Source organism: Callorhinus ursinus, unplaced genomic scaffold (genome assembly GCF_003265705.2).
Source record: "Callorhinus ursinus isolate GAN/ISIS: 27379988/994484 unplaced genomic scaffold, GSC_fseal_2.0 scaffold49, whole genome shotgun sequence".
In the NCBI taxonomy this organism is placed as follows: Eukaryota; Metazoa; Chordata; class Mammalia; order Carnivora; family Otariidae; genus Callorhinus; species Callorhinus ursinus.
In genome coordinates, this window is record NW_027397111.1 from 8,269,371 (window position 1) to 8,285,076 (window position 15,706).

Sequence of the window (15,706 nt, forward strand, 5' to 3'; positions counted from 1 at the left end):
GAGCGCAGGCCACACGTGCTGGGCGCACAAGCAGTGGCATTCTCACACGCTAGACTTGCCTGCAGATGAGCGTTGTGAAGGCACCTGCCCTGAGGGGCACAGGAGCCCGGTGGTCCTGGCCAGGACTCCCTGCTGGGGGTGGGGGGGCGGGGGGGCTCCAGGCAAACACATCCACAGCCTGTCGCCTTCTCATAAACCTACAGCTGTCCATGAGCAACACTGTTTCACCTCTTCATGCCCCAATAAAAAGGAACTCATTTCCAAAATCGCTCCCTTTATTATCATAAGTAACCTTCACCTGGAAAGTAAGCAGTTAAAAACTACTGAGACAGCATCATTACAGTATGACTTTCAGCAGAAAGTGGGGGTGGGGGTGCTTCTAGACGTTTAAGTTAAAATAGGCACTGAAAGAGACAAACTCCAATTCCCAGGAAGGCTGACCCTCTACAGTCAGCCCTGAAAGTAGGATCACTGGGTAAATATGTAAAGAATAATATGGTGACTTTATTCTTCTAGCTACTTAAAAAAAAGGTGATGGGATAGCCACGATGGTCCACGTCATACAGGGAAGACCAAGTCCACACTTTGTCCCGAGCCGACTGCTACCACCTGAGTCTTGGTTAAGTCATTTGTACCCACAGTGACAGAATAGGTCCCTGGATATACTTCTATGTAGAGGTCCTTAGAGGTGTTCTCAGCCTGCAAGGAAAAACAGGTATTAGCCATTGAGAGACTGTAGGTCACGACGCCAGCAGGCCACCTCTGGGTGCCAGGGGCGCAGTGGGATGAAGCACTGGGCTGGAGACGGAGGTCCTGCTTTCAAGGCTCAGCCTGGCCAGACAATAGGAATGTCATTAGGTAAGTCTCAGCCCCTCCTTGTGCTTGTTTCCTTATTTCTAAAGCTGTGGTAATACCTACTTCACAAATAAGCATGTATGTGAAAACACTTGGCAAGTGCTAGAAACCTATACGAATATGAAGGGTCATAAAAGGGACACTCCTAATCGTGGTAGAAAGAGAGTCACTTGGTAGAGGGCAAGGCGAATGATCATTGTTTTGGGGCTCTCAAGCAGACAGTGGCACCTGTTAGCGCGGACCAGCAGTAGCAACAAGGCGCCATGGAATAATGAGTCTTTTCAACTGTGCTTTGTTTGCTACATTCATGATGAAGATGAAATATTCTTTTCTCCAAAAGCTGAGCACACTATGAATAGATTCCATTTCGTCATGCAGCAAGTCTGCGGGCTGGCCAGAGTCTCCCTTGGAGGACTGGTTCTCCTATAATACAAAACACTGGAAGCTGGAGTTAACGGAAAGATCTGTGTTTAAAGCTGTGCTGAGCACTGACTGTCTTCCAAGGACAGACTTGACACATGGCTGGGAAGTGGGTGGAAGTGCAGGCAGAGGAGGGGTCTCCGTTCAAAAGGCAGACAGAGAAGTTGCAAACCAGAAAAGAGCCTGTAATTAAGAGCCAAAGCTGCTACCCCACAGCTGGGGACCCGCCGCCCCTCCCACGTGCTTCCTCCATGCTTGCTCCTCCAGGCAGCGGTGTCATCTCTGCCACTACACCCGGGGGACAACAACAAATTACTGGCCAGCAAACTCCACCGGGAGGAATAAATGGTAATATTTACACTTTTATGAACTTCCTCCCTGCCTTCCACCTTGCACAGATTTAAAGCCAACTTTTTCCAAAGCTGCTTTATGTTCTATCCTTTCATGCCCAGTTATTGCAAATTTGGTCTCCTTATCATTTAACTGACATGAATGTAAATGACTATGCCAAAACTATTTATTGGTCTTCAACTACGTAAGTACACAAAGGTAGATTTCAGAAAATACAGCCGTATCAGAATTGCAGAAAGCCAAGGATACTTCATTTGTCTGCATAAGAGGAAACACGGGGGATAAGATTGGCATCTGTGATTCCAATACCATGAATATCAGGAAGATTAGCATCACCAAAATCCAGCAGGTATGGGAGGCATCTTGACCTAACTTATGTACCAGAAGCAGAACATTCTTAGTTGTTATTAACTCCAGTATATTCTGGGTCCTGGCTAGTAGTGCACTGTATACAAACAAAGATTAAGCCAACTATTGCAGAAACATGCTGGAGTTCCTTTCCTCCGAATTCCAGCCCTTCCAAGTTCCCAAAAATTCCCTGGGTTCATGAACTAATGAGTACTTCTTTATCCTAAATGAAAAAAAACCTCATCACTGTGTTTTTAACAGAGAAACATTTGTGGAAAATGAGGACAAATCCTTTCAAATGTTCTGGAACTCGATCTAACCAAATTTACATGTTTCTGAATTTTAGCAATGGTTTTCACTTTGTAAGCAGGAGGGTCAGGCCCCTCCTGCTGCTTGAACAGATGGTGAAATTCCAGCAGAACCCAGTGTCAGCCCAGCTGAGCTGTAGGAACTGCGATGTGAATACTTCACATTCTTTCCAACCACAACTATGAGTTCAGGCACAAAAAGTATCCCTTAAGCTTCAAGTGAAGGAAGGATATGAGAAAACATAATTTTACACTGAATCCAAATGCTGTACTCTCTCAAGAGTGAAACATCTCAACATAAAAATACCGTGGATCTGGGACAAAGGACCCTAGAACTGGCTCAACTGGTTCATGGAATGGCACTGGTGGTGAAACCCAGAACGAGATCTGTACTCACAGACTGGGACGCTGCTGACACGTGAGAGATAACTCCAAGACCAACGGAGGTGTCTTTTCTCTGAAGAGACAAGAAACACTGATTAGCGCCCAGACTTTGACTTCTGGATTATAAAGAAAAACTTTCCCTTAGTTTATTAGGAACTAATAATTGTTCTGTCGGTTTCTTCTAAGTTGTCTCCTAAGTTGTTAAGGCTTTTAGTGAATTCTGTGAGGTATTTGTAGTCAGAGGTTTACCGTGATGACTTTTTATATTTCCATGGCCTTTGGAGTCAAACAGACCTGAATTTGAATCCTATCTCTTGCTTTACTGAAAAGGGCAAATTAAGTTCCCTAGGCCTTAGTTTCCGAGTCTACAACATGGTGATACGAGATTGGAGATTTAAAGTTCAAGAGTGACTGACACTCAACAGGCTCTCAGAAAACAGAATTCTCTTCTGTGCTTCTCCCAGGAGTCCAGGTACTAGCGGGGAAAAGCAGAATTCCCTTTAGAGACACCAACTTACACTTTATAGGAAGGAATGGGAGGGCAGGAATGACTCTTACCACATGTAACCCCCTTGGGGTCAGGCCAGAAAAGGGAACGCAGGCTTTGGGCTCTGGCGTTGCTCCATACATCCCAGGCCAGGAAAACAGGAGGGACCTTCCAGTGTGCACCCAGCCCTCATTCACATCCCTGCGGCCACTCTCCCATCCTTTCCCTAGACCCATAGGCCGGAGAAGTCAGGAATCCAACTTGTGGATTAGACTCTGAACTTAAGTTTGCTATCTTTGAGTATAACTAGGGGGCGTGTAAAAAGGGAAAAACAAAACAAAATAACACGCCTACTCTCTTCAAAAACAACAATGAATTCCTAGTGCATCAGTTCAACAAGTAAAATCTTGGGCTTCCCCAGAACAGGTGGTAAAAGACAGATAAGTTTGTAGGGAGAGGCCTGTAATTGCCTGTTACTAATACTAACAGTTTATTTCCTAATGCTCTAGGAAAAGAATTCTGTTAAAAGAGAGGGAGGGGAGCTGAGGGCACAGCGCGGACAGCTGAGGATACATACCTGGCCGTCCCCACTGTCCCAGCACCAGTGCAGCCCCGACTTCCCTCTGTGATACCGAGAGACGTGGACCGCCCCTCCTTCCTCCAGCACAGATGAATAGTATCTCTACAGAAGGAACGGGAAAGATGCTGGGCAAGCAAATAGTCTGGTCAAATTTTCAAAAAAAAAAAACAAAAAACAAAAAAACTCCATGACTTAGGGAAAGTATGGTTAAGGAGGGAGGCAACAGAGCAAAGGTGAATTACCTGCTCTCTTGACAAGCCTCTAAAGTCATCCAACAAATCTGAGCCCATGAAAAGCGGCTGCAGAGAGGGAACTGCATTTGGCACGACTTTGCTGCCATCTGTGGCCTTTGTAGGGCAAGAAGTTTGGCCAACCAACAGCTAGGCAGGACCAGGCTCTCTGCCAGGTTAAAGAATTTTCACAACGTCTTCATCCCAATGTCAAATACATATGCCCTTCCATCTCCTCTCATCACAAGTTCTGATGAACTGTTCCATGGTTACTGTCCAAGTTTCAGACAAGGACAAGGGAAGAGGGGTGCATCTCTTTGAGATTTAGAAATACAACAGGAAATGTAACAAAAACTCAAGAGCTAGGCAACCGATCTCCCCATGCGGAGGGGAGGAAGAGGTCTCTAATTTAAGGAGAATAATCCAAAGGATCAGAAAGCAAATTACATTTTTTCTTGCCTACTTCCTTCCTCCCCCTCGAAGTTAACCTTAGACTTGCCCCTGATTATGACTAATGATGAGGACATCATAAGTCTGCTTGTTTTGAACATAGTGTACGGACAGTGTTTAAGGCATGAGACCAAAAAAACGGGAAGCTGGGGAAAGCACTTCAGGACATAGGTTTAATAATGTATTTTGGGCGCTGCTTCAAAATTGTAAAGGCAGACTCAGAACACTGTTCTTAATTCTATCTCCAGAAAGCCCAAGGGTTCTGAGACTCCATTCCAGAGTGGAAACTTGAACTGAAGTATGGACCGAATATCAAAATGAAGAACACACCAATTTGCTAAATCTCAGACCAAAGACCACTGTTTTTCCTTTTAGTGAACCATGAACCAAAATGTTTCAGTTGTTCTCTTCACATCATTTAACAGAATAACATAAAAATATTCTCTGGACCATATCTCATTGATTGGAATCCTGTTCTCGGAGTCATAGGTATTTTACAAAAGATGTAGAGAGATTAGAGATTTTTTGAAATCTTAATATATGAAATTGAAAAGCAGGACAGAAACAAGGTATTCTCTTCCTTCTCCTTTGTAGACCAGCATCCTTATAACCACAAAAGAATCACATCATGTTGAGGCTCAAAGAGACCACAGAGTCTGCTATAACTCCTAGACAACAGAGTACCTTCCATGCAGGGGATTTCCCTGGATGCAGGCTGGCCTGCCTTCACCATTCCCTCAAAGTACTTAAAGATGACCTTAGCATGCGGTTTTGAGAAGGGCTTTAAAACCTTTGTACACCCATTTCAATGAATGGTACCCAAAATTTCACGTAAGTCCCTCGTGCTATAGTTTATGACAATTTTCTGGTATTCATCTCTCAGTGGAAACCAAAGAAAAACCAAAGAAACAGACTCTAAAGGCTGGAAAGCACTTTAGAGATCTTCACTTTATGACAGGGAAGCTAGGCTGAGTGGGACTAACTGGCCCAGTGCATTATAGCCAGTAAGTGGCAGAACATGGGTCTGGTTCCTGGGAGGCTGCTCCTGCCATTAACTCACACCACCACTGGGGAGGCACTGCATCTGTTCCACATAACCACCTTGGTGGCCAACAAGTGATACGGACTCATAGAGACATACTTAAAAATTGCATTACTGGGGACTTGAAACAGAGGTTAAATTCTAGTTTAGGGATATTGTTTCAGCACATTCTGAAACCCAGAAATGCTCAGTTCCAGTTTAGAGCGAGCTTACTCATGTTTTTTAACTTGAGTTCAGTTCAAAGTTTAAAAAATCCCTAATATCTGGACTTGATTGTTTTGGAATTCAGCAAATAACCTCCCCCCCTCAACTAATCTGAAAACAATAGGAAGGACAGAAACTTTTTGTGGCTTGTTCCCTGCTACATCCTCAATAATACCTACAGTTATACGTTCAATAAGTATCTGTTGAATAAATTCTAACTTGGATTTATCACCTGGTTTAAATCCCTGTTTACAATCTAACCATGAAGGTGGGGCAGGGTAAACGGGTAGTCTCCAGATTCTCCTTAAATTCCACAAAGATCCACTTTGTGGTCGATCTGCAGGTGGATGGGGGCATGCTTTGGCTTATACCAACTTACCCCGCACTGACTTGAAGTATAGTCCATGAATTCTGCCATTGTTCTGAAGGAAGCACTTAGGGTTGGTTGTCTTTCTTCTCTCTATTTGAATAAATGGCAAATCACAGGTGAGATCTGGTAGTTCCTACTGGAGAATGAGGTCAATTTGGGAATAGCATCTTTTTTACTTTTCCAAAAGCCTCTGCAAGTTTAAGTAAACAAGAAGGATCTTACTGAGGAAGAATTCCACTCTAAAAAGGAATAAACAGACACGCAATTTATCCAGGACAAAGAAAGATGGTAGCATGTAAGAAAGTAACCAACCAGGGCCGAGCACTAGCGGTACCGTAAACTACCCAGTAAGAACCTGTCCAATGTCAAGAATTTTCAAAGGACTTTTCTGTTCACTGTCCCGTTACTTTACAGCTTCCGCCAAGAGCTGGATCAGGTGCGTGGGTTCGGCGTGCCCCGGTTGCCAGCAGGCCACCGCGGAGCGAATGAATGGGCTGGTCCCCCAGCACTGGAGCCCTCACCTCTCCCGGGAGCAGGCGCTGGGGGCCAGCTGCGGGCCGTCTTTCTCGGTAGGGCCGCTCTCGGGAAGTGACCCCCACGCCGCTTTTGGGAAGCTCCCGCGAATGCCAGTCCACCGCCCTCCTCTTGGCCCGCTCCAGCACTTCTTGACCCAGCCTAGCCGTGCGCTGCAGGGCACGTCGGTCCACCCCGTTCAGCGCCGCGGCCGCCAGACAGTTCTCCATGTCTCCCTGCGCAGGCACATACACACAAACACCGGCCGGTCAGCTGGCCGCCGCGACCCTGCTCCAGCTGCGGGTCGGAGCCCTAGCCTCGACCTCCCTGGCGACCACCGCCCCGGGCTCTGCCCTTAACGCGCTCTCCAGCCGGCGCCCGGCCGGGGGCGAGCGAGCGCGCGCAGATCCCCTCCATTTCCATTCCCTTCCCTCAGTGGGGGGCCCTCACCAGCCCGCTTCTTTAGGCGCATGCGCTCAGAGTTGTGTGGGAGAGTGGGCCTGTAGCACCCAGCGCCGGCGTAGCAGGCCATTGGCGAGGGGCGGGGCCTGTGGCCTGCGTCGGTCACGCCTTCTTTCTGCGCCGGGCCGCGGCCCCTACGCGCCGGTTGCCGGGCTAACTGTCGGGCGCAGGGGCGGGGCCTGGCGGCGTGCGGGGCGTGGGGGCCAGAGTCTAGCCAGCGGCGGGGGCGGCGACCTGTCTGCTCCTTCCGGAGAGCCCCTGGGCTGTCGGCGTCGCCCTTCGCGGTGGTCTCCAACGCCAAACACGGTGGAGCCGGTGTAAAGTCAGGTGGTCTCCGGTTGGCCTAAGAAATTGTGGGGGATTAGACACCTGCCTCCAGGCGACTCTTGCTGCCTGGTTTAAATCTTGGAATATCGCTATTGTAAAAATCCCTTTTGTTTGAGGAGATGAGTAGGAGAGGTCAAACAGTGCAGCTGCCAAGGTGGCTCTTGGAGAAGAGTTTCGCCAGGCGGCTGTGGGCAATGGGACGCCCTCCGTCAGATGGCAGCTGTTCAGGGCCTGAGGGGTGCCTGAGTTGTATGTACAGCCCCATAATCCTCTCATGGCAGCTTCCTCACTCCAGTGGGAAGGACGGACTCACACATTTTTGGAAGCCTCTTCTAGGGGCTGGAGTTGAACCTACCTTTCAAGAATAGTTGCACCACATCGTTACCTTGCACTTCACTCCTACACGCCTCTGGGTTATCTGATAGACCGTATAGCTCAAGGTCTCGCTGCTAATTAATGACTTTGCTACCCCACACTGCGCACAGCAAAGCTTTGATGTTCAGGAAGAACCCTTTTAAGGGATACTGCTCAGTGGGGGTCACTTTAAGGGACGCTAGGAAATCTTCAACGCTGAGCGAGTCTCCTCAGCAGTTGGCTTGATCAGCAGTTCCCGGGCTACCCCAGGATACTACTGCGACCTCCGTCGGCATTGTTGCTCATTTCCTGCTCTCCTCTCACGGAAAGAAATTGAGTAAAAGTCTTCATTATCATGGGGATATTTTTTTTTAAGATTTTATTTATTTATTTGACAGAGAGAGACACAGAGAAAAAAAGGGAACACAAGCAGGGGGAGTGGGAGAGGGAGAAGCAGACTCCCCGTGGAGCAGAGAGCCCGATGCGGGGCTCCATCCTGGGCTCATGACCTGAGCCGAAGCCAGACGTTTAACGACAGCTACCCAGGTGCCCCATAGGGATATTTTTCATAAAACTTTTCCTTCAGTAATGTTTATCAAACGCCTCCTTCAGAACAGAGTGGTTAGGCGCACAGGGTCCCGAATATCTAGTCTGGAGATATGGGTTTGAGTTCAGACTCTGCCACTTTTTTGCTATGTGATTGTGGGCGAATAAGTTACTTAACTTCTTCGAACCTCACTTTTCCTCTTCTCGAAACTCAGGGATACCAAGAGTACCAATCTCCTGGACTGTGAGCTTCTTGAGAGTGAGCGCCATATCTGTTTTGTTTACTGAGTTTAAGGTGCAGCTATTATTTCATCTGTCACAGAAGGGGCTAAAAATAGCTATTGAATGCAGTGAATTAGGAATTGAGTTGCTGTAAGCATTTTGTGAGAATTCCTTGAAAATGCTTAACACAATGCTTTGCAAAGAGTAAGTGCTCCACAGATTTAGCTAGCATTATAATACTCCAAGCACCATCCTAGGACTTGTGGAGAATAGAAAGTGAATCAGGCTAAAGCAGAATAAAAAAGAGAGAATGATGCACATAAAATCTGTAATGCTAGGAACCAAATATTAAGATTTTGTTCATAAGCTGTTGCTATAAGATTAATACAAAGTATTATGAAGCTTAGAGGAGAAAGAGATATCGTTCAGTTGGGGAGATCAAGAAAGGGCTTTTTAGAGAAGGAGGCATTTGAGCAAAGTCTGGAATTATGGCCCAGGAACTAATAAGAGAAGAGATATTTTAAATACCTGTTAACTGCTTTTATAATGAATGTGGTTGGGGGTGAGACAGAGTTTGTTTTTCTTATTTATGTATTTCAAAATCCTGGCTTCATAACTTAGCTGAATCTGTGTAACTCTGAACAGATTATATAACTGTTCTCTATCTCAGTTTTGTCATCTTTAAAATGGAATAATAATAGTATATCCTAAGGTTGTGAGGATCAAATTAATACAAATAAAGTGCTTTGAATAGAACTTGGCACATAGTAAATGCTCAATAAATATTAGCTAATATTATTATCTTAATCAGACTTCAGCCTTGTCTCCCAATATGTCCTCCCTTACCTGATACTATGTCATTACCTCATGTCACTTGGCTCTCTTCCCAAGGATTCTATTACTACCTCCCATCCCCAATTCCATTCCAGCTGAAGCCTTACTTTCTTTTTGTCAAGTCAACGTTTTGAAATCTTCTGCTATTTCCAGGTGCAACCTCTGTTTCCATGACTTTTTTTTTTTTAATTTTGAGGTACTTATCTCAATCTGATTTAAATTATATGTAGTTATGGTTCATTTCCCCCCAACAGTTTATGAACTCCTTGAAGGTGGAAATTGTTCCTAATTTATCCCTAAATATCCAGGGCTTGCTAAGCAGTATGGGTTCAATAGGCATTTGTTGAATTTACTGACTTAATTTTTTATTTAAATAGATCCCTGTTAGACCAGATAAGAGTTGGCTTCTTAAAAAAAGATCTACCTACATACTTTAATGAATATAATGAATATTCAGTTATAACTAATTTTCCCAGAATTTAACATTTAGAAATATATGGGAAAGAAGATGCTTAGAATGAAACTAAAGCCTAAAGACTGACATGAAATTAAGTCTTTGCATTTATTTTTGTATTTATAAATATATTTATACATTATAATTTCAAGATTTGAACCTTAAACCACAAAGTGAGAGAATCCTTTTTCTCTTTTTTAAGATTCAATAGGAATGATGATGAAACATGACCTACAATCAGGCCCTTTGTGGATCAAACACAGCCCAAGCCAGGTGCTTCTTTAAATGGTTTTTGTTTTGTTTTTTAGAGTGAGAGAGAGAGAGTAAGACTGGGGAGGGGCAGAGGGGGAAGGAGAGAGAATCTTAAGCAGGCTCTGCACTAAGCGTGGAACCCGACATGGGGCTCCATCTCACAACCCTGAGGTCATGACCTGATCTCAGAGTCCAATGCTTAACCGACTGAACTACCCAGGCATCCCAAGCCAGGTACTTCTTAAAGAGACTTGGAAATGGAACAGCAAATAGAGGGAGGGCATAGGATCAGGAATGAATTTGATCATCAGTGGAAAAACAAACTGTTGGTGTAAGTCTTCCCTGATTTCTCTCTTCACAAGGATAGATACATTGCAGAGAACACACAGATGTTGTCTAGGTTATATTTTGGGGAATAGATGGGTTGGAGGACATCTTTATTCCTGAAATCTGAGGAAAGAGATTGGTGCTGTGTTTGGGACTTCTTGAGGAGAAAAAAAGTTTAGTGAAGAGCAAATGTAAATTATGTTTCTCCACATGAAGAGGGCAAAAAAGGGTTAAAAACTTATGATGTAAAAGTGGGTATCATGCCAGAGTTAGACAATGATTTATACTGTACATACCAGAGAATGTATAAATCATTTTATTTGACAGGTGGTATTTTTATTTCTTCAGCAGACTTAGGAAGCTTTAGAATCATTACAGCTTTGTAAAGTAGTATTATAGACTGAGTCATTAGATCATTCATTTTGCCTGATTACATCAACCCATTGGGTTTTTGGGGAGTGAAAGAAACTCATTATCAAAATTGTCATCTTGATTATACAGATTAAAGAAAATGGATCAAAGTTCTGAGAATTAGGTTTCACAACCTGTTAAAAAATTGGAAGTTAAAAAATTGATTGCAGAGCAGGAATGATTAGGGAAAAGTTTTGTCATTTAAAAAACTATCAGAGATTAAAGGAATGGTAATTTTGGTAGATATAAATAGTTGGAATCAAGGTAGAGTTTTAAAAAATGACTTTATTGAATTGAAGTATAACTTACTGTTATATTCACCTGTTTTAAAGTGTACAATTCAATAAATTTTAATAAGTTTATAGAATTTTGCAAACATCACCACAATCTGGTTTTGGAACATTTTCATTAACTGAAAAAGATCCCTGTGCTTACCATATGCAGTTAGTCTTATCTCCTACCTCTAGACCCAGGCAACCAGTATTCTGCTTGCTGTTTCTATAAATTTGCCTTTTCTAGGCAGTGTGGATAAATGAATCATACAGTATGTGACCTTTTTTGTCTGGCTTTCACTTAGCATAATGTTTTTCAGGCTCATCCATGTTGTAGCAGGTATCAGTAATTCCCTCCTGTGTAGGATTGAATAATATTCCATTATATGAATATGCTATATTTTGTTTATCCATTCACTAGTTAATAGCCATTTTACTTGTTTCCACTCAGGGACTATTATGAGTAATGCTGCGATGAAAGATTGGGTACAAGGGTTTGTTTGGATACAGGTTTTCATTTCTTTCGGGGAGATACTTAGGAGTGGCATTGCTGAGTGAAATGGTAAATTTATGTTTAATATTTTAAGAAACTGCCAAACTCTTTTCTTTCTCTCTTTTTTTAAGATTTTATTTGACACAGAGAGAGAGATAGCGAGAGCAGGAATACAAGCAACGGGAGTGGGAGAGGGAGAAGCAGGCTTCCCGCCGAGCAGGGAGCCTGATGTGGGACTCAATCCCAGGACACTGGGATCATGACCTGAGCCGAAGGCAGACACTTAACCACTGAGTCACTCAGGCGCCCTGCCAAACTCTTTTCCAAAGTGGCTGTACCATTTTACATTTCCATAAGTGAGGTACAAAGGTTCCAGTTTTTCCACATCCTCCTCAATACTTGTTGATTGTTTATCATTTGATTATAGTCATTCTAGTGGGTATAAAGTACTATCTCATTGTGATTTTAATTTGCATTTCCTTAATGACTATTAATATTGAGCACGTTTTCTTACAGTTATTACCCATTCCTATTTCTTCTTTTGTGAAATGTCTATTCATATCTTTTGCCCATTTTTAAATTGGCTTGCTTTTTTATTATTGAGTTGTAAGTTATTAGTCTTGTTCTGACCAAGAATTCTTTATCAGCTGTGTGATGTATATTTTCTCCCAGTCTGTGTCATGTCTTTCATTTTCTTAATGGTGTTTATCGAAACACAAACATCTTAAATGTTGATGAAGTCCACTTTCTTAATTTTTTTCTTTCATGGATTGCACTTTTGGTAGCTAGGAAATCTTTGCCTAACTCAAGGTTTAAGAGGTTTGCCAGATGATCTGTGTACAGGTTGGGGAACACAACATCAAGTCTGCTACAACTTTTATTTTCTGTTGTGTGCAAGGCCTCGCATTCCAGCAGAGCATACTTAGGACCCGTGCATACCTTCCAGACCACCCAGGTTACATGCATGAGAGTTTATTAAGGTCCACTATGAATAGCTTGTTCCCTGGATCAAATTGTTAAATTTCTGGCTGGTCTATTGCTTGCCCCAGCCAATACTACAGTCTCAGCCAGCTGTGATGTTGAGATTTCCCGATTGTTTACCACTTATTTTCTAAGGTCCCTTGTTTCTGACAATACCCTGGGCACCAAATTGAGTCATTGCCTCCAACAGCAGAACTGCTGGTCCTCATGACTTGTCCTGTCTTAACAGAACTATTGTGTTGGCGCTGGGGTCAGGGATAGGGAATGGGAACGGTCTCTGATGTCCCAGATGCCCACTTTCCTCACAGAGGTTCAGCAGTTTTATTATTTATTTATTTATAAAATAAATGCTTTTCAATCTGTTGTGTACCTCTGGTCAATTTCCTCTCTCCACCCCCCAAATTGCCAAAATGCTTATTTTGACAATTTTGTATAGTTTTGTTGTTGCTTTGGAGAGATGATTTGCCAACCTCCTTACTCCATCATTCTGGAATTGTCCCTATGTAGAGTTTTAATGTCCTAAAAACTGACAAAATATATCCTGACAGATGCAGCAGCTTTTTAAAAAATTAATATTTAGATCTTACTGTTCCCTTCCAATGTTATATCCTTCCTAGCCTTTTAAAATGTAATTCTTGACTCTTTCAAGTTTACTTTTATATATTCTTTTAGGATGAAATTTATTATTTCTGTCAGTATTCCTTTATTTGTTCAGTGGTCATGTATTAAGTCTTTGTTCTATATATATATTTTTAAAGGTTTTATTTATTTATTTGACAGAGAGAGAGACACAGGGAGAGAGGGAACACAAGCAGAGAGAGTGGGAGAGGGAGAAGCAGGCCTCCAGCAGAGCAGGGAGCCTGATGCGGGGCTGGACCCCAGAACCCTGGGATCATGACCTGAAGGCAGACGCCTAACGACTGACCAAGCCACCCAGGCTCCCGTCTTTGTTCTATATTGCTGTTGGAATGTATTTCCATTTCAGGAAGCTCTCACAAGTTGAGTAGGAAGCCAAATTTCCAGGGTTAGAATTATAACAATTTTAGAGTAAACTTTAGTTATATGCCCTGGCCTGTAGTTAAGTTTACCTAATTATAATTATAGGTGTACCCATTTTAAGAAATAATAGAAATACATTTAAAAATTTTAAGAGATAATAGGGTGATTATATTATTTAAAATATGCTGTTTACACTCAAATATTTGTATCCTTCAGTTTTGTGACCTTTTTTCTAGTCATATACCATCCTCTTCACATTGTGGAAAGAACATAAAATGGTCTACACACAAAGTTTCTGTATTTTTTTTTCCCTATGCAGCCCAATAGTAACTAAGGCAATATTGTCCTGTTTGGGAGAAAGGAGCAGGTTTGGGGGCTATTGGAAGTTATGCCTGGTGGCTGTAGAATGTGAAGAAGGACCCCAAAGTTGAGGTGGCTCACATTATTATCTGAAGTTACTTGATTATAGGACAAGGTATGGCATGTAGAGAGGTTATGTTTCATTTTACTTTCACATTACTTTGTTCCTTGGGCCAGGGAAATTTTACTCTCTACTGTGGACTGGGCAAGATTGGGCATAAGGTGAGTGGGGCAGAGGATGCTTTCAGTATGAGAAAGGAGGAAAAGAAGATGGGTGGTTGAGATTGTAGCCAAACAGAGCAAGCAGGCTTGTGGAGGGAGGAGGCGCAAAAGGGCTGACTAGGCTTGACACCAGGCAGAAGATCTCTCCAGCTAATAGTAGGTGTTCTGAGTCAACAGCTAGAGCCTCATCATCCTTTTTGCAGTTTAAGAAAGTAAAAGTCAGGTGAGGTCAAGGGATGATTTTAGTAAATACAATAGTTGGATTTGGGGGTCCATTAGGGAAATGTACTAGAAAATGTTTTAGACTAATTGGTTTAAGATGTGGTCTTCTGACTAATGTAATCTTTGACTTAATTTTTATGCTAACATCTCATTTTATAAGTCCTAGCTTGGTCTCAATGCTAGCACTTAGAAAATGAGATGTTAAAATTAAAATTTAGATAATGGATGTGAAATAATTTTGAAAAACACTTTGCTATATAAATGCAAGAAAATATCATTGTATAATGCTAAAATATTAAAATCTACTGCTTTCATTTATTTTATTTTATTTTTTAAGATTTTATTTATTCATGAGAGACACAGAGAGAGGGAGGTAGAGGCAAAGGGAGAAGCAGTCTCCCCAAAGAGCTGGGAGCCCGATGCAGAACTCAATCCTAGGACCCCGGGAAGAGCTACTGCTTAATGAAAATTTCTCGTAAGATAAAGCTTCACCAAAATCATAATGAAAATTATGGAAAGATAAGGTTTAACACAATTTCAATAAGCATGTGTTGAGTCTATGCTTTCTGAACAGTGAGGTTCATGTATGTTAAAAATGAAGGACAGATCACTTAATTGACATAGATCCTATAGGTACCACAATTTAAAAATCCTTTTCTGCTTATTGTGTTTATGAAGCTAGTTTAAACTCAGTACATTTGCTCTGTAAGAATCTACAGGAGAAGATTTTTCCAAAAAAAAAAAAAATGATGGTGTGTTTATCTAGGCCCTCCAAAAGCATTTCCTGCCAGGCAGTTGACATGTAGCCTTGGCACAATTTCAGAAAACTATTTGCTTCTGTTTACCCTTACAGATACAGCATCTCCTAGGAATTGAGATGAGGAATCTCCTTTAACTCCTTTAAATTTTAGAAGCATACTTTATATGACACTTTAGAGTCTACTCTTTATATCAGCACAATGAAAATTCTTGTGTCTTTAAATTCTTAAAAAAAATGCGTCTGTTTTAGTAATCCACTAGCAGAGACATCAAAGCTTTAAAGTGAGTTAAGCCAATGTAATTAGAATATTCCTTTCCCATAAGATTAATCATGGGATAATTGTTAACATTTTCAAAATCCTTCTTTGTTAAGAAACAGAACCCACTATTGAGTTTCTTCTGAAGGGTATGCTCTATTTAATTTACTTATAACATTTTTCTTTTTCTTTTCATATAACATTTCAGAAATATTTTGGGAAGTGGGGTAGGTATTATATTTAAAAAATATAGTTGGGGCACCTGAGTGGCTCAGTTGGTTAAGCGTCTGACTTCGGTTCAGGTCATGATCCCAGGGTCCTGGGATGGAGCCCTACAGTCAGGCTCCCTGCTCAGTGGGGAGCCTGATTCTCCCTCTCCCTCTGCCCCCCTGCTTATAGTCTCTCTCTCT

The 15,706-nt window shown here is 42.4% G+C and overlaps 2 protein-coding genes across 5 annotated transcripts in view; one reads left to right on the forward strand and one right to left on the reverse strand.

Moving 5' to 3' along the window:
- Positions 1-484: 484 nt before the first annotated feature.
- Positions 485-7,141, reverse strand: AKIP1 (A-kinase interacting protein 1). Of its 2 annotated transcripts, XM_025848414.2 has the most exons (6): positions 6,993-7,141; positions 6,551-6,778; positions 6,039-6,119; positions 3,731-3,835; positions 2,680-2,739; positions 485-699 (listed from the first exon to the last, which is right to left on the reverse strand). In XM_025848414.2, the coding sequence occupies exons 2-6, from the start codon at positions 6,770-6,772 to the stop codon at positions 559-561; spliced, it is 609 nt and encodes a 202-aa protein (XP_025704199.2). In that variant the 5' UTR covers positions 6,773-6,778; positions 6,993-7,141; the 3' UTR covers positions 485-558. The 2 variants fall into 2 exon arrangements, with proteins under 2 accessions (XP_025704199.2, XP_073739039.1); XM_073882938.1 differs by lacking the exon at positions 6,993-7,141 and having other exon boundaries at positions 3,731-3,875; positions 6,551-6,986.
- A 57-nt stretch (positions 7,142-7,198) lies between these two features.
- DENND2B (DENN domain containing 2B) overlaps positions 7,199-15,706 on the forward strand; it is a 173,796-nt gene continuing 165,288 nt past the window's right edge. For 2 of the 3 annotated variants that reach the window (XM_073882943.1, XM_073882940.1), the window contains exon 1: positions 7,282-7,331. The gene's annotated coding sequence lies outside the window, so the exon portion shown is untranslated. Of the gene's footprint in view, positions 7,332-15,706 lie in introns of all 3 variants that reach the window. The other variant, XM_073882942.1, reaches the window with a different exon arrangement.